The sequence below is a fragment of the Chironomus tepperi genome, unplaced genomic scaffold, assembly GCF_022539635.2.
Source record: "Chironomus tepperi strain 1889 unplaced genomic scaffold, CSIRO-AGI_Ctep_v1 contig_376, whole genome shotgun sequence".
In the NCBI taxonomy this organism is placed as follows: domain Eukaryota; kingdom Metazoa; phylum Arthropoda; class Insecta; order Diptera; family Chironomidae; genus Chironomus; species Chironomus tepperi.
The window spans coordinates 5,029,619-5,048,270 of record NW_027226498.1 but is presented as its reverse complement, the minus strand read 5'-3'; the positions used below and the strand labels follow the sequence as shown (position 1 = coordinate 5,048,270).

Sequence of the window (18,652 nt, the reverse complement as noted above, 5' to 3'; positions counted from 1 at the left end):
GAAAAATTGCTATTAAATTTTCCAGAAAGAAAAACGACTAAGATTTAAATGAAGATATTAAAGTCCTCTTAAGACGAGAATAATCTAATCGTAAATTTTATGTAAAATTGCTACTTGAAAATATAACAGCATAAATTGCATCAATTAAAGCTCAAAGCAAGAAATGTGCAGTGTAATTATGGTAAATTTCAATTAACACTTCAAGAACCTTTTATGAATTTTAATGAAATGTAATTATCCCATTTTCATTAAAATGATGGAAGCATCCGGCAGAAATGAAGCTTTTTCACTTTCAGCAATCAAGTTCAGAAAATAACTAATCAAATTCTTTGAATTTTTCTTTTATTGTTTCATTTATATTAATTTCATTATTATTATTAGGTATTTCCTTTTTTTTGTGTTTCAAAAAGTTAAATGCAACTCGTTCTAAAAAATTTCCCAGCTTCGTTCTTCAAAAAATGTCGTCATGATTTTTCACTTTTTTTTATATATATATATATATATATATATATTCATAGATATGTTTGCGTTCTCATAACAATTTCCTAAATGTGATAAATTTCTTGTTTATTTTATTTTTTTGTAATTCTCTTCTTGTCGCTTCAAATATTCAATTTTATGTTATGTGTTATATTTACTTTATGTGGTTTTATTTTTATCCTTTAGTCATTACACGAGAGAATGAGTTTGTGCAAAAAATAAATAACGTATTTTCAGGAAGTTTTGAGCGCGTTCTTTCCTAGACAAAACGTTTGTTGTTCGTCGTCAGTTGCACAAATGTCTGACAGGGTGGGTCAGAACCAGACCTGAAAGTCGACTCGATTTCATATAAAATTCTAGTCGACTTCGAGCTCTGGTCAGAACTTTTCATATTGGCACTAATTATTTTTTGAATTAACTATACGGGAGATGGATTTTTAAATGGCTTTTTACCTTCCCGAATAGTTCAAGCATAATCGATTCATAATTCGACTGCAGATCAGCGTCACTATGACTTGATGGCGAATTCAGTTTAAATTCTGCACCATGCCAGAGTCACGCGAGACTGGTGCCGAATTTCGGATCGATTAACCGATTTGTGCTATTCGGGCTGTTTGCTACAATTCACCAAAGAGCTTAAAATTTCCCAAAAATTAAATTCAAAAGTGTTACGTTTTAAAATGCTTTAATCTCTCAATTAAAAGGGTATCAAAGGCATTATTTGATCAAAAAATCATTTAACATTTATAATTATTCATAATTCAGTAGTACATCAAAGCACAGAATCATTAAATGGAAACTAAATTAACATTTGAACATGAAATTAATTTTAATATTGCCACATCAAAATTAATTCATCAAAACGCGAGCAGTCAATTGAAATAAATCAGATCAATTCAAATAACCAGAAATAATTTATATTGACCAATGTCAGTAAATTTGTGAAATAAATTTTAAATTAGGGCCAATCATACAATTTATAGTTCTTATACAATTGGCCTTTTACATCAAAAGTTATTTTTTGGTGTCGATGATAATTGCTTAATTGGAGCTACTGACAGTATATTTCATATGCAGCACTCAAAAGTTCAGTATACTTGGTGTTATTTTGGTAATATACTAAATTACAAATGTAAATAAGCCCTAGAAACCCAATTTGAGAATTTTATTATCATAGAAATTTCTCTGAACACAAGTTAAGTGCTATATCTATCTTAAGGTGCCTATTTAGGAGCAAATAAAACTTTTTGGATAAGTATTAAGAATCCCGTTCCAGTCCTTTAAAAAACCTCCATTAAATTTATAGTCATGAAAATGCGCTATTATCCCAAAACCATCAACATCCAACAAGCCATCCTCCCATAACGCTCCGCAATAAATTAAAATGGAAGCAACCGTGGGATTCTCCTGATCTTGCACATTTTATTGTTGTCTCCATTCAGATTCTCATAAATATGACTAAAGGATTTTAAAAAGATTATTTTCAAGTCATTTTATTTCCAATTCCATCCTTAAGTGTTTTATATTTCCTCTAGATTTTAAATTATTATGAATTATTTATTGACGAACATCTAGTTGCTATAACTTCATTCACTAGTATTATACTTTTTTTTTCTCTGAAAAAATCACATTTATATGAATATTTTTTTATGCCCTATTTAACAGTTTAGAATGACCAAAATGGTAAAAGCGATAAAAATTGATTTGATTCAATGCTGCACATCATTAAATTTAATGATGCAGCTCTTTTTACATTCATATATTATTATTATCATCATCATCAATATTTAAACTGAACATTATTCGTTCCTGCTCCTTTCTTCATTGTTGATTGCTAACCATTTACCGATTGATCATTTCGAATATTATAAAAATTTATTTTCCTACAATTTTTTTTGTATATAAATCTTCTATTCATGTAAGCCTGTCTCATTCCGCAAGATTTTTTTTTTTTTTACTTTATCGTCTTCATTTTTTATTTCTCACATATGCATGAAAAGCAGATTGGAAGAAGTAATACAACTATTCTTCCACTACTTTTTCTTTAGCTTAGAAATAGGAACAAAATTCAAAAATGAAAGCATTGATGTGGAAGGTAAGTTTCTTTTTAGATATATTCTCTCAGGATAATACGGGTAGTTGAGTATTGCATGTACATTTTTTGTAATGAATTTAAACACAATGCTTAGACACTTTCTCAATATATTTTGGATGTATGGAATATTAGGCGATTTCCCGGAAAGTACACTGTGTACAAATGGCAATAAATCTGGTCCTAGGATAATTTGTCTCTTGTCTGAGGCTAAATTTTATAGAATCTGACCTGGAGCAAGAGTTACGTTGGCTTGCGGCCCAATTTTGACACTTTCTACGCAATTTGCTTTTCAGGTTGGATATTTTCAATTCAATTTTCATTGTTGACTTTAATACTTCCAGAAAAATTGAAATAATCATCTTGGCTAAGTGCAAATATTCTAAAATAACGTTTCCATCACCATTAAATTTTTGAATTACCTTTAAATAAACTAAATTTGTTGCTGATTTCGATTCATTTTTGTAAAAATGAAATAATCAGTTCGCCGCATCATACTCGGGTTAATGACAATATGTAGCCTAATACAACCGATCTTTTGATGCCCTACAGAAATATTACTATCCAAAAACTATTAAAAAGTGTCTCAGCCTTGAGTTAAGGAATTGTAGAGCTATATCTTCGGATAACATATGATTTCTAGACATTTCCAGACTAAAATAAGAAAACGTACAATTTCTTCATAAAGTAATTGCTGACTTATTCGAAATTTTTTTCAGTCTGAGATGTCTAATAATTTATGTACGTGTTTAAAAATCATGCTGAATCACTATAACAACTTTAGCTGTTCAAATTTAAACTATTTTTGAGGCGAAATTTTCTTCCAGAATTTTTAATATTGTAGAAATAAAGGTTGAGATAGAAATAATTGAGGTAAATGATTTTGTTTTGCTTTCTTTAGTCAATTATGTTTTAGATTTAGTTATGACATTGTTGATTATCCTACGCGAAAATCAATAACGGCGTTGCTTTTGACTATTTTTTTAAGAAAAGAACAAACCTTAATAGGCATGGAATAGACTGTTGTGTAATGAGTAGGGGTCCCCGATGTCGACACCAAGATCGAGTCTTCGAGAGACCCTACTTAAGAGTACAGAAATATTCAAATTGGACAAAAGCGGACCTACAATTCATTTCCATCTCAACCTTGATCTCAACCAAACAGTAAATTTCTAAATTACCAACAATAAATTTTACTTATCGACTTCAAAGCCTGCAAAACTATATAAAATTTCATTTGTTCTCAACAAATATCCTTACAAAAAGCATTTCAATCTTTGGATTTTCTATTGTTCCTTAAAATCATCTTATTAAAAACGTTTATTTTATTATTATTATTATTATTATTTTATTTCATTTTTGAATATGTTGAATTCTATTATTGATGCATATAAGCAATGCTGATAATGATTATGTATATTACTAAGAATAATTTTACATTAGACAAATAAAAAATCGACTAGCTTTATACAGAAATTTTACAATAGATTTTTGTTTTATCATCAATATTGATAAACATTAAAATCAAAAATTTTCACTTCATTTGTTAATTATTTTCTTATAATGAAATGTATGAATTTATTGTTGATGACTAGTTGCATATAATTTGGCGTAATATCTTACCAATTCCTTTAATAATCAATTCTTTTACTTATTCTCTGTCCATCTTCGACTTAATGATGTCTATGATACTTCAGATGGTGCAATTAATGCTACTGGAAAATTTTTCACATGCGTCTGCCATTGTGATGATAGTTGAAAGAATTTTACACCAGTCCATTCAGTTCCATCAATGTAAACTAGATAATTAATATGCAATTAAAATTGATTTATTCGAGTGGATAAGTATTGCTTTATTTTTACCTCTCAACGGAGCTAAATGTTGTTTTGGCGAGCAAATCAAACGTGCAACATTATCAATGCATTGTTCCTTATCTGTATCACGATCTTTCTCCTTTTTCTTCCCCAATCTCATGACTGCAAAGAGATGGAAAAAAATATTTATAAAACATAATTAAAATATTGTCCGTGCAAGAACACTATGCATCCGCAAATCACTGACATATATACTGCTTAAGCATGTTCTATATTATTCATACCGAAATTAATAATCCTAATTGATAAATTTTTTATGTTTCTTTTTAGAGAAGAGAACTTTTCTTCAACGTGCTAAATTTGAAGCATAAAAAGAAGTCTCTCTCAGTGCTTTCAAAACTTATTAATTCAAGTTTTCCCATAAAAATATTGAAATTTTTGGTACTAAAATTTTTATTGCCACATTACACTTTTCATAACGATTCGCATAGTTTTTGTGAATTTCAAAAAGATGTAAAGCAGAGCCAATTCAATTATCATATGGACTTACTCTTTTGTTTCTTTTCCTTTGCTGCAAAGCATAATGTTAAGCCATTTGAAACTTCCCCTCCTGTAACTGGATTTAATGGTAATCGCCATACCTTTAAAACAAAAATTATTTGTTATTTCTAGTTATTTATAGCCAATATTTAGAATTACCTGAAGATTTTTGAATGTACTTTTCACGCTATTCTTCCCTTGATCCTGACTCTTTGCTTCTTTCTTGTCCTTAGCATCAATGATTGGTCTAATAAATGGCCAATAATCTACTTGTAATTCCAATGGCTCTTGAAGTAATGAATATGGTGTATTTGGCTGTGTTGGAGATAAACGCCCGCCAGTTGTTGGCGGTGAGCTTGATAATGTTGATGTAATCGTGCTCATTGATTCATCTAAGTCTAATGATAATTGAGTGCCTTCATTTAATTGTCCCAAACGAACATCCTTGAGTAAAAAAAAATATAAAAACAAAAAATTAGATAAAAAATTAAAACTGGATTTGGTGTATCGTGCAGCCACAAAGAATGTTCTTGTAGCATAAAAAAAGGTCGTAGACTTACAGTAATAAATGGTACAAATATTTGGCACGAATCCTCATCTCGTGTTATCATTGCTTCTGCTATTGGAATTTGTGTGCATGGACCACTGCTGTGTAAATATCTCTGAATCCGATTCGTTATCTCAAGTGAATCGGTCTTTAGCTGAGAACTTTCATTATTTGAGCAAAGTTGTTGCCAATTCTCATTACCAAATAACGATGCATAACTATTGTCTAATGTACTTAAATAACGTGATATAGCACTAGATCCAATTGGAACAATGAAAAATCGTATATGATTAAGCCATTCAGATGGTCTACTTCCTAGTAATTCAACATAATGTCTAAGAACAGATCCTTGAAGCCAATCGCCACCTAGTAATAGAACTTTTACTGTACTTGGAGGTTTTGCTGTTGAATTGCAACTGAAAACATAATGAATAGGTAATTGTATTAAAATATTTTAAAATAAATAAAGATGTACTTACTATTTTTGGATTTTACTCATTAATGATTGTAAAATTGCTTTTATTTCAGCCGTATTGTGAGCATGGAACAAATAAATACTTGGGCGAATATTTGATAATAACGTCGTTAAGCGATGTGTAAAAAGATTTCCAGGTTCCGTAAATTGTCCGAGAATTGACACAACTTCAGGTAAAACAGTCTCATCAATTGTGGAAAATGTTCGACTCAATTGCTCCAATAATGATTTTCTCGGTTCAACGTTTGTTGGCGATAAACATGTATCTAATGTACTGATTTTTGGTTCAGTCGTAAAACTCAATGATTGTTTCTTTTTTGCACTTGATGGCGTATTGCTTGATGTACGGAAAATTGTTTTCCTTTTATCACTCGATGATGATATTGGCAAGTCCTTCGGTGGACTTGTATTTTGTGGATCTGAATTTGCTCCACCAATCTCGGGATCTGTATTTCCTGCATTTCCCTCATTTCCGCTGCTATCAGCTCGATCTTTAAAAAAAAATAAATAAAAAATTAATTGAAAATAGATTTATTTTCTTGTGCTTTTTTCATTGTTTATGGATTTTATTTGATTCCAGGATTATAACTTAAATAATGCAGAACTAAGTTAAAACACTTTTAATTCCACAATGGTAAAATGTTAATTTCCTTATTAGGAGTCATTAGATTTTTTTGCACTATCATTCTCAGCATGCATTATTATTTTTACACAAATGCTTTCATATAACACAGCAAAATAAAAAATATACATAACAATTTTCTATAGCTGACTGGAAAGTTGATTGCTTATTTTCCTAGATTAAAACGAGAAAATTAAAAGCTTTTTATTAAGCCTTTTTAAAACACAGAAAAAGCATATCGAGCGAATACAAAGTAAATTTTTTATGCGCACTTTCTTTTGAGAAGCTTAGAAATATTCTGGAGCTGACTGAAAAGATGACAGTTTGAAAATGATTAAATCCTATATTTGATCTGCACTATTGCTTGCTTCAAACATCAAAAGCTTACATTAATCCCTATCGGAAAAAGAGCTTGATCTCATGGGCAAAGTAAGCTGAGACCAACACTCATCTAGTATATTTAAGGTGAGCATATTCTTTGTCTTATAAAAAGTTTAATCAATTTGATATTAAATGAAGCAGCCATGTCACTCAGTCCAAAGAGCATTATTATAAATATTTCGTAGAAAATGCGCTAAAAAACTTTTTTTTTAATTAACTCAGAAGGTTTTCAAACAACTTCCGTTGCGAGAGCTATAAGCTAAAAAAGCTCAGAGAAAAAATTATAACCAAGCAAATTAATAAATGAAATTTACAGCAAACAACCGTAGAAAATGAAATTTAATATAGAATATAATGAAATGGGAAGAAGGGAAACAATTCTCTGGCATTGTTTCAACTTTATTACGTCCAACGATCATAATAATGAATCATGGCTGAAATTAGCATTAAAATAAATTGGAATAAAAGTGAAAGTATATTTTTTGCCATGAAAGATAGAATAGAACTTTTTTTCTTTCATCCAACCGTAAACACAGAATTACATGCATAATCACTTCCTTTTGTTTCTATGTACAGCAAAATAACCCAAAATAAATGTATGCATGCTTCATAAAGCAAAATCATTCTCGACATAAGAAATGGCGAACAAAAGAGCAAAATGATTTTGGCTACAAATAACAATTCGATTGGAATTTTTTGTTCATATTTTGAAGTGTTTAAGGAAATTAGGAAACATCTTGGATGTAAAATTTGAGTACGATTAGATTTAGAGATGTAAAATTGAAGGAGAAAGTAGAGTGAAGAGAAAAAGTATGAGAAAGTTTAGAGAAAATAATTTGAAGTCTTTTAGCATCACATTTTGGTGTATCCGATCAGTAATTTTTATAGAAATTGTCAATTTCAAAATCAGAAATCGAAGGGGACTCAGATTCAACATGTAAAAGTCGATTTAAATCGAAAAAAATTTCCTTTTGGTTAAGCTCCAAATTACCGGTATTTTTAAAAGGTGGTAATCAAAAAAATTAAGCAGACAATTATCGCTTAACAATTTATTGAGCACATAATTTCATTTACAACTACAGATCAGGGGCGTATTCCGGGGTGAGGGTAGGGTTGACTCCACTTTTTGTAAAAAGCTCTTCAGTTTACTAGGATCGTGAAAAAATCAGCAAATCCCTCTAAGTTTTGCGATACATACAAAAAATCCCCCCATTCATAAAAAACATTTCTGGTTTGGCCCCTGCTACAGACATAAGTTTCACCTGAAGCAACTTAAGTACACTTATTACATTAATGATCGATTCGAGTAATTAATAGTAATTGATAGTATTTCAATCGTTTAGTCAAAACAAAATCGATTGTCTGTCAATACAGTGTGAAGAATAATAAACAATAATGCATTATGCATACATATTTACAATAAAGCACCATAATAGTCATAGCAGTTTCGAAAATTGCAAATTCTTCATTACTATCATCGAGTTGTTCAATTTCAAGAAACTAACTGACAAACTGCCGTTATAATTATTATACGTTTTGTATATGAGACATATGAGACATATTCGTTTGTAAAGAGGTAATTGGTCCATAGAAAAAGTTTCTTGTCTGCTTTGTTGATGGCAATTTTATAGCGAAAGACATGCCACAAAGGTATAAAGTCTTAATATCGTTTCCTAGAACAATTTTGATTTCTTAAGGTGAATTTTTGTGTTTAATTTGTATACACATTCGAGTATAGTGCAATTATTATTCCAAATAGACCAGTGAAACATATAAACGTTTTGATACCCAAAATTGATGCCTTTTGTACGAAAATATTTCACATTAAAAACCTAAAATGGATTTGATTTTTTCTTTAACGTAAAAATAAATAAATATCTTGGCCTAGTTTTTCCATATTTTTTTTTTCGTTTATATGTATGTTTTGCAAATAACCCAAAATACAAACCTTGACCATTCGGCGAAATTTTCTTTTCGGATATTATAGAATCCCTTTTCTCCAGAGGCAATTTTTCGTTATTTGAGCCTGTAAAAACATAACGGAAAAAAAGAATAACATAACAAAAAGCCATGCAACAAAAATTAAACGCAATATTATTTTAGTTTGTATTAATGATTATGTCATTATGAATAGCTACGCAAAGAATATTATAGCAGAATAGACCTTTCTTCACTACTTGTTATCTTATCATCTTCGATAGATCATACTGTTTATTTATATAGTAGTAAATATTTTACTATGTCATATCATTTAATGCACAAAGTCGTATCTTTGCCTCTTTCTCATCAAAGCTCTTGGATATATATGCATGCGTCTTAAAAGTTCTAGTAAAGATCAAAGCTCGAAGTTTAGTCGAATATGGAGTCAAGTCGACTCAAGCCGACTTTTTCATAAAAATTCGAGTCAATTTCGAACTCTGGACTAAAAACTATGTAGAACAGTGATGTCCAAATTATGTGAACTACATGCCGTGTGCAATTTCGATCGTGGATTACCACCAAAGTATCCATTGACACATAACATTTTTGTTGGAAAATTTTGACGAAGAACTTGAAATTTTTTAAATAAATCTATGATCTTTTTTGATTAACGAATCTTAAATTGTAAACATCGAGTCCGATAACTTTTTGATGCGTCAACAGCATTATATAAATTTCTACTTAGCACATTATATTTATTCAAAATAAAGTTAATTAACCTAAAGATAGTTACAAATGCATTCTTATAAAGTCAATGAATTAAATCTAGTTCTGAACATTTTAGCACGTTTTCGTAATAAATAATTATCGCATTCTCAAGATGACTTTATGTGTATATGTTGTTTATATGCGAATATCTTAAATTTTTGAAAGGATGAATGAAATATCATACTTGAATGAAACTCAATCAATGTATTTAAGTGGAAAGATCATTGAAAATTCGTAAGTAGCTGTGTGAAGTGTTTAGCAGATTTCTTTTTCAAAGAGCTTTTAAATCAATATTTAAAGTCTTCAAAATATTTTTAAAAAAAGAAGTATTTCTGTTACAATTAAGCTTCAGGGAAATTTTCAATGCTAGATGTCGACTTATATTTTGCTATGAAAATTGAATCAAATCGATTCGACTCGAGATTTCCCGATATGGATCTTTCTAAAATACAACATATAATAATTAATAGAAATTCCATTTTTTACTTTATTCACTACAAAATATATCGAGAACTTTAATGAGAAAAAGTTGTTAAATATATTGTTTCAAGTCATTTGAAATTAGCAAAACCGCAAAATTTGGATTGAAAATTAAGAATCCAATTTTAAGCAAATAAAACGGATCGTATTTAAGAAAAGTCATACTAAATGACAACAGACATAGTATAGGGTAATATATATCCCTCTTTAGAAAAATGTAATTGAAATAATTATTAATAAAAGCTTTCATGCCTATCATATTTCTGCATAACAAAGTCCTTTTGTTAGTATTTTTAAATATTTATAACATAAAATGCAATCTAATATAATCAGATATTTTGTAAAATAAAGAAAATTGCGTTATCAATTACTGGCAAAATGTAACAAAATTAAAATTGTTTCATGTTAATTAAATATAAATATTATATGTATATATATATTTTGTTAGCTGTAAAAGAGACGGTAAAAATCATTCTAATTACTTTTCAAACGTTAAGAAGCTTACTATAGGATGGAGCATAATAAAAACATTTCACCAAACCCCCTTTTTTTCGTTCTCTTATATCCATTAACATAACAAATTCTTAACTTTTATAAACTCAATAAAATGCAAATGTTACAAAATGAGTTTTACTTTTTTGCAAAGGAAATGAAGAAAAACAAAAAAAAAAGCAATAGAATAGAGACGTTTACTTACCCGCAATATTGTCCTGCTTTGAATTGGTAAAAAATGGCCTTAAAGATGGTTTTGGTGTTGAGCCAATGGATATACTGTCAATATCTAAACCAGATTCCTCTCCCTCGCATGATAATGATTCCAACTCTTGAAATAATGCATCTAAATCACGCTCGCCGCGTTGTCCCTGCCTTACTTCACCCTCCAATTCTTCAGGACGGAAACGCTTTAATAATGCCACAATTTTTTGCTTAAAATTTCGTTGCTATTTATTACCGACACGAGAAATGCGAAAAGGAAAAGAAGAAAAATTTGATAAACATAATCGTAAATATTACTAGTGAATTTTTTTTACGACTCTTTTGGTCTAAAAATATTTATTACACTTACTCGACTAATTTTGTTTGGATCGCGTGAACTTTTGACTTTCATTCCATCAAAATCACTATCACTGTCGGCTTGTGCTGCTCCTAAATCACCTTCAACATCATTTCTTTCTAATTTCCTATAATTATCACGCTTTGATGCATAATTGCGCTTTGCTCCATAGCCCGCCAAATCCTCATTCTCTTCATTCGAGCTAAACTCCTGATCTTCATCTTCATCTGAATATTCATTACCTATTCCTCTATCTGCAAAGGAATTGAAGAATAAGTTTTTGAATAAATGCAAATTTTAGGAATTTACATAAAAGTAATTAATGAAAATTGGTGTGTAAATTAGAGGCGCATTTGGGTATTGTATGTGTTTGTTTTATTGAATCAAAAATTAATATAAGGGGAACTTTTTTGGTGTCATTTTTAAATGAAAACTATGGGAAATTTTCGATGACATTCAATTGTCATAGTCAAAATTCCATAAAACAATCGTTGATGAATTTTCAGATGACAATAACCGACAATTATCATGCAATTAAAAATATTTTAAATTGTTTGTAATCACACAATAACACGGTGCATTCATCAGCGACTTGTTGCCAAATATTTTCAAAACTAATAACAAAGTGACACATTTTCTCTGAATCGTCAAAACAATAATTAATACAACAAAATCCCTTAGGTGACGTAAAAGTTCTCAAGGTTAACACTTGGCACATTTAGCAGTCAAATCACCGTGTGTGAATGACTTTGATGCCATAAAACAGTTGTAAATGAGTTGTTAATTAAATGCTGTCCCGTCTCGCAAAGCGGGAAATAAATGTAAGCAGATAAAAATGGAAATCTTATACGATTCTTTACTTAAATTATGATGACTTCTTTTCATAAACGTATGTAAATTAGCAACTAGTTGTTTTATGCAAATCATTTTATATTTTTAAATAAATCTGATTCACTCGTAAATCATCTACAAAGAAAAAATATATAATATTGTCCATTTCTGACAAGTTTGCTTTCAGCGCATTTTTACGCAGAACTTGAACAAGTTAATGCGCAAAGCAAACCAATGCTCTTTTTACAATTAAATAAAAATTGGCAGACTAAGCTACTTAAACAAATGAATTACGATGTCTTCATAACAAGCTATTAGCTTGATACAGCCAGGAAGTCATACAAAATGTATTAAAATGCTCCCTTTAGTCAAAAAGTTTACAAAAATATGATAAAACTTTTTTGTCACTTTTGAATCATTGTTTCCTCTAATACGTTACTTGAGTAGTAAATTACGAGTGTGATTTAGTCATTAAAGTCTTACTCATCATATAATCATGACTTATTGTCTTTAGAATAGGCTTTATTTGAAATTGAGGGACATAATATTAAGGCAAAAAATATAAAATTGTTGAAAAATCTTTTATGAAAAGAAAATTTCCGAATTTCCCAAAATTCCGTAATTAGTTTCTCACTTCCTAAAAGAAGAATTCAACGGAAAATCGTGACACATTCGTGAAAAAGAAAAACAAACGAAAAAATTCCGATGAAAATATTTTCCTGAAGACGATTCATGGTTTTATCATCTGACGATATACAAATTTCCATAGAAAAATAAATAAGCTGACAAATTAAGTGAAATCTCGTTCATACACGATTAAAGAATGCAACTCGAACGAGTAGTCATGAATAATGAATTAAACAGATGACGAATCTTACCAGCAATTAAAACACTATTATTATTTTTATTGTCAATTTGATCAACAGGACTTGATGTTATTTGATTGGCCCGAATTATGGCAACTGGAAAGCCGGGTCTTCCATTTTTGCATGTTGTATCACTCAGTTCAACATTAAGATCCATAGATTTTTGTAGCACAGCATCCATTTTGATAACACCTTCCGCTAATGTTTTATATCCAAGAATAGCTCTAGTTTTGTATTTCTTACGTCGTTGAAGAAGAATCAATAATCTAAAAATATTCAATTTGTTAGTTAAACAATAAGAATTCCGATCCATACGAAATGGATTTTTCAAATTTTTTGAGAATGATCACATACCTATTGCCATCGCGTTTCAAAAAATGTGGATATTGTAAACTAAAGTGCAAATCTAGTTCAATTTCAAGTATTGGTGGACTGCTTATATTCATATTTGTTCCTCCAAATGATGATGGAATTGCTAGTTGTGGCACTGAAATTTCATGTGAACGTAAAGTCCTCTTTGAACTTTGCATTTTAACTGCTATTGATAGTGATGTATAATCTGAAGGAAGTGTCGTTAGAAGCGACAGACGAGTTATTGTCAAGGAACATAATCTAAAAATAGAAACGACAAAAGATTGTGTTAGACGAGGGAAATCAAGCATAATACAGTATTTATTGTTCATAGTATGCAATGGTAATTAATTATGATCTCATATAAGAGTCAGAAAAGTTAATAAAAATAAGAATCTACAAAACAATCAATTTTCCCTCTTATTCCTTCTTCTTATTCAGACTCATAAATATTTGTAAATAGATTTGAGCAACTTGTTGATTAGAGCATTTCGTGACACACATAAACGAAAACAATGACATGAATGAATGAATTGAGGGAGGTTAGAGGAGACTTCTATTATTACTGCTATATTGTACATGTCAACACCTTTTCATATATTGACATAATATTTCAACTATCTATATTCGTACACATCACGTCGTCAATTGTCGGCGAAAGCTTCCCAATAAAAATATATACATTTTCTGATAAATTAATAATGACGGAATGATGATTGTGTGTGGAACTGACTCGCGACTCAAAAATATATTTCCCATCGCGTCTCGGCCACATTTAATGATTGAAAAATAAATTTTTAATAATGACATTGATTGAAAAATGATACGATTGAAAATTAAATAAGTAACCGCATGTGGATGACCTATACACATTTTCCCTTATAATTAAATAAGATATTAGTTTCCTAAGTTCATTTGTGGTTTATTTCAAAAATCGAAGAATATCAAAATAACTTGTTAGACTTTAATATTTTACAGATAATCCACTTCAAAGTAGTTTTGTGCCTTTCGGGCCAATCGGAAATAGAATATGATATGTTTAATTAATGTGTCATTCAATTCTACAAGCAGATAACAACAAATTATTATAAGTAATAAAATTATGCAGTATAAATTGCATGATTTGATACATAACATCTAAATAGTCAAGTCAAATTCATTAACAGACTAAATTATCATATCCATTGATAATCGAACCTAGAAAGTTGTATTTCATGATTTGACAATTTTAAGGGACCAAGCTAAAGACTATTACATTTTAAATTTAGATTTTAATTTTACATTATTGATTTTGGTGTGGCATACATCACTGAGGTTGTTTATGCTTTATTTATTGCCTTTTTTGAAGACGATAGATTCCCAATTCTGTATATTAAAATTTGTGTATCGGAAACCAAATTCAACTAAATCTTCCTGAAATTGAATGTCACTGATGCTTTTTAGCTGTTTGAATCTAGAACTATTAATTGGTAAAAATATTTCACAATCTACAAATCAGAACAATTTCCAATACCCAATTGCCCACATCGTCTTACAATAATTCTATGTATGACAGTTAAGTTAATGTAGGTGTTCATAAAGCCTGAAAAATCTATATTGTTGTACAACAATTTCGTCATTTACAAATTGTACATTACAAAACTTTCTATATGTATCGAATAGTAAGTAATAAATTGAAATAATATTCTCATTATTATATTTATATGTAGGCTTTTGTTCCAATTATTATTAACTATTTGTTTTTTAAGAAAACAGGTTTGTTCTAATTGATTTTTCAGTTACAAGTTTAATAAATTTCTACTGATGTAAATAATTTGACCGGTTTTAATATGTATGTATCTCGTAATGGACAGTTAGTACATCGATAAGCCAAAAAAACGAGTCATTTTGAAAAGAAAATCATGATGCGAAACTGAAATTAAGAGAAATCTACCATGCGCTTGAAAAAACAGACAAGATAATATTACAAAATATTTTTAATTTATTCACATCATTTCGCTTTCGAGTTTCTCCAAGTGGAGATTCCCGCCAAATTTATATTATGTCAGAGATATCATCGGCATTTTTAAGATTTCAGAACGGTCACGTTTGACCTGCTCCTTGAAAAGTCTACAGCCATTTCAAAACAATCCTAAACAAACTAAAGCATGCAAGTTCATGTGAAGGAATAGATAAATATTTCGAAAAAAATAATAAATAAAATAAATTATAGCATAAGCTGATAAACATTGTTTTGAGTGAGTCACGAGGAAGTAATTAATGAATAACAGATGTAAATTCTTCTTTTTTTCAGATTTTTTTGCCAACATTTTCATTTTTCAATACTATAGAGCTTGATGTATTCATTTAGGTGATAAAATTTATTATAAATATAATCACAGCGCCATAATAAAAGTGAATATTTTTGTTAACAAAATTTTACAAGTGTAGACGTTGTCATTGATAATAAAGGATGATGCATTCACATTATATAAGTTGGAAATTACATACAGAATAACAAAAATGCAACCCAGCCAAGGAAGTAAGGAGGTATAACAAACATAGAGAAACATTTGGATCCCATAGATAAAAATGCATTAAAACTCGTTAAAGGCAAAACTAGTTAATGATTCGTTCTAACTGTTTTTGGGCACTTGGATCCTCAACAGACAAAATGCGGATCCAATTTTATTTCATAAGATGTGCTAAAATTATAACAAAAATGACGCAAATTTATATATTTTATGGTCATGAATTAAGGAATTTAGCATTAATTGTAATTGCAAATGTTGCCAAAAGAATCTTCATTGCAAACATTATTTTATTTTTGACGTTGTTGTATATCCAATGTGAGATGTTCACAATGAAAAAATAAATCCGTAGTAATTTTGTGTATAAATTAAATTAAATATTATAATTCCGGACATGTATTAGCACTTATAATTCTTATTTAAGTAAAGTGTGGATTCCTATTTTAATGAGACAAGAAACAGAACAATAAGTACACAAAAGAGTCAAAAGATTATCAATTCTATTGCACTTATCGAAAAGAAGCTCGCATTTTTTGTCTCTCTCAGTTCAAATTCCATATTTTCATCATGAATCATTATCAGCAGACAATTTTTCAATGACTAGCTTTTGTTCTCTATATGTACTGCCTACAAATATTTGTTGCGCAAAATAACATTCATTCAATCTTAATCATCATCATTATAGAGAATGTTTTAAGTGGCACAGAAACAAGATCAAGACGTCTATTTACAAATGAAAAAAAAAATCTTTTTTCGAAAACCTAAAAAGAAATATTTTTAGATTTTCGTTTGATATTACACATTCATTATTGCAAAAAGCAAGTTTTATCTCCAATGTTGGCCTCATGCTTCATTATAGCCAAAGAAACAACAGATAGGAAAGTCATTGAAGTGAACAGCGCATTTTGTGGTGATGAGCAGATGAAATGAGATGAGAAAATTTGTAATTTTAATTAATTTAGTGTAAAAAGATACAAAGTGTATGCTTTATCGCAATATTTTTCACTAAAACAGATGAAAAACATTTTCAATGATATTTTATGCTCAATATGTGATACATAAAATGACTTTGCCAATGATCTTGATGTGTTTTTGGTAATGAAATTTGTAGCATTTTCTCTTGACTTTACAGTCGCGATAAAAATTAAGTTAAATAAGTGTCTGACGGACATACGATTTTCATGCCAGCCTAATGGCATCCTAGAGACAAGTTTTATAGAATACCATTATTTTATGAAATGTTAAGTGCATATCCTGATAAGAACATAATTTCAAGCATAAAATTGACTTAAAATTTCATAGACTTTTTAAGAAAACTATTCTCAACCTTGAAAAATCAACTTAGCCATATCACATACACAAAATCTACGTGATGTTAGCAAAATGTCTATAAACAAACAAAGAAGCATAAACATTGCTAAATACATAAATGTTATTTTTAAAACAGTCGAAAAAAATCGTGTAAATGGATTTCCTCCTTAAAGGAAAAACAAAATAGTCACGCAAATATATGAAGTAAATCAACAAAAAGTCATAAATAAATAATAGGAGTCGATTCATAAAAAAATTAATAACTCCTATTACCAAAACGAAGACATGGCCTGAATCTCATATTATGATTTTGCTGAGAATCATGGTTCATGTTGAGGTGAAGAAGAAATATATTTTCGTAGGTCGGGATGTAAGAAAATAAACACGACTATATATATTTTATTGTCATGCGTATACATAAACCTTATAGTTCTCCCTTTTTGCTAAATTTAAATTCTATCGGTAAAATTTATCTTTTCTTTTTTTACGTGCGTGCCATAACATTCTTCGAATCTATCCTAGTTTTTCTATATTTTTCTTTTCTTCTTTTTTATTTCACACGTTTTGGCTATTAAAGACTAACTGCCTTTTGTTGAATCGATATGATGACGAAAAAAAAGAAATATAAAAGGAGAAAGCTGTCCTTAAATTTCTATCTCGCTCATACAGCTGTGCGCTCACTGATTGACTGTATGTATACATGAAACATAGAGGCCGTGAATGAATAAATGTGAATGAATAATAGTAATACTCCCGGTTGAATATTCACTTTAATCAGCCTCTATTTCTCCGTTAGTATTTGATTTTTGACCATTCTCCCCTTCATTGCATTCATTCTTTAAATTATACTGCGTGTATAGATGATTATGTGTAATTTAGAATAATTAGTTGGTCACTATTTATGCATTTCTATGTAGATCAATGAACTTCATACATTTTTTTCTTCTATCTCTTTCACTTTTTTTCATTCCATCCATTTGTTCTTCTTCTTCCTTTAAACTCTCTATATATGTGAATAATCAGGAAATTTTGCAAGGCACAATAAGAAGTTAATCTGTTTTTGTGACTTTATCAACGAATTGCGTTTCTTTGTTTTATCATTTATCACTAAAACCTACCTTGGTACACAATTTGGAGCTGTTCTATCCACTTCCCAAGCAGCAAAATACCGAGTTGTGGCTGGTTTAGAAAAATTTGTGGATGGTTTTGGGCCGCTATTACTCATCCGCTCAAATTTCGACATTTTAATACCACTTTTTTATGACGGATTTTATGTGAATATGTTTTAAATCACTTTTAATAGAATAACAAATCTTTTATCTTCTATTATGAAATATTTTTCACTTTATTTTAGATGAAATTAAAAAATTTTGATATAAGATGGAGAAGGGCGTAAAAAGAAATGACTTTTTTTCACTTTTCACTCATTTTCACAGATTTTCTTCACAAAACTCCTTATCATTTATGCTTTCCGAGCAATAATACACGTTTTTCCATCTTTTAAAGTTGGCGATTAAAGAGATAATTTAAAAATATTAATTTTTATCGTCTTCACAATTTTTCTTTCTCAAAAAACACTCACACCACTTGAATGAATTGTGTAAACACG

The 18,652-nt window shown here is 29.4% G+C and overlaps 1 protein-coding gene across 2 annotated transcripts; it reads right to left on the bottom strand.

The window, feature by feature from the left end:
• Positions 1-359: 359 nt before the first annotated feature.
• KrT95D (phosphofurin acidic cluster sorting protein KrT95D) lies at positions 360-18,616 on the bottom strand. 2 transcript variants are annotated; one of them, XM_070647897.1, is made up of 12 exons: positions 18,162-18,616; positions 13,226-13,483; positions 12,884-13,137; positions 11,187-11,428; positions 10,818-11,061; positions 8,901-8,978; positions 5,954-6,440; positions 5,488-5,890; positions 5,087-5,371; positions 4,938-5,028; positions 4,436-4,549; positions 360-4,371 (listed from the first exon to the last, which is right to left on the bottom strand). In XM_070647897.1, the coding sequence occupies exons 1-12, from the start codon at positions 18,284-18,286 to the stop codon at positions 4,256-4,258; spliced, it is 2,697 nt and encodes an 898-aa protein (XP_070503998.1). In that variant the 5' UTR covers positions 18,287-18,616; the 3' UTR covers positions 360-4,255. The 2 variants fall into 2 exon arrangements, with proteins under 2 accessions (XP_070503998.1, XP_070503999.1); XM_070647898.1 differs by lacking the exon at positions 8,901-8,978.
• Between the last annotated feature and the right edge of the window lie 36 nt (positions 18,617-18,652).

Excerpts from the sequence above, each read along its gene's own strand:
- KrT95D (XM_070647897.1), bottom strand. The coding sequence starts at position 18,286 with ATGTCGAAATTTGAGCGGATGAGTAATAGCGGCCCAAAACCATCCACA. Across the intron at positions 13,138-13,225 it reads TTGAAACGCGATGGCAATAG|ATTATTGATTCTTCTTCAAC; the intron begins GTATGTGATCAT and ends GAATATTTTTAG. Across the intron at positions 6,441-8,900 it reads AATTTCGCCGAATGGTCAAG|ATCGAGCTGATAGCAGCGGA; the intron begins GTTTGTATTTTG and ends TTTTTTTTAAAG.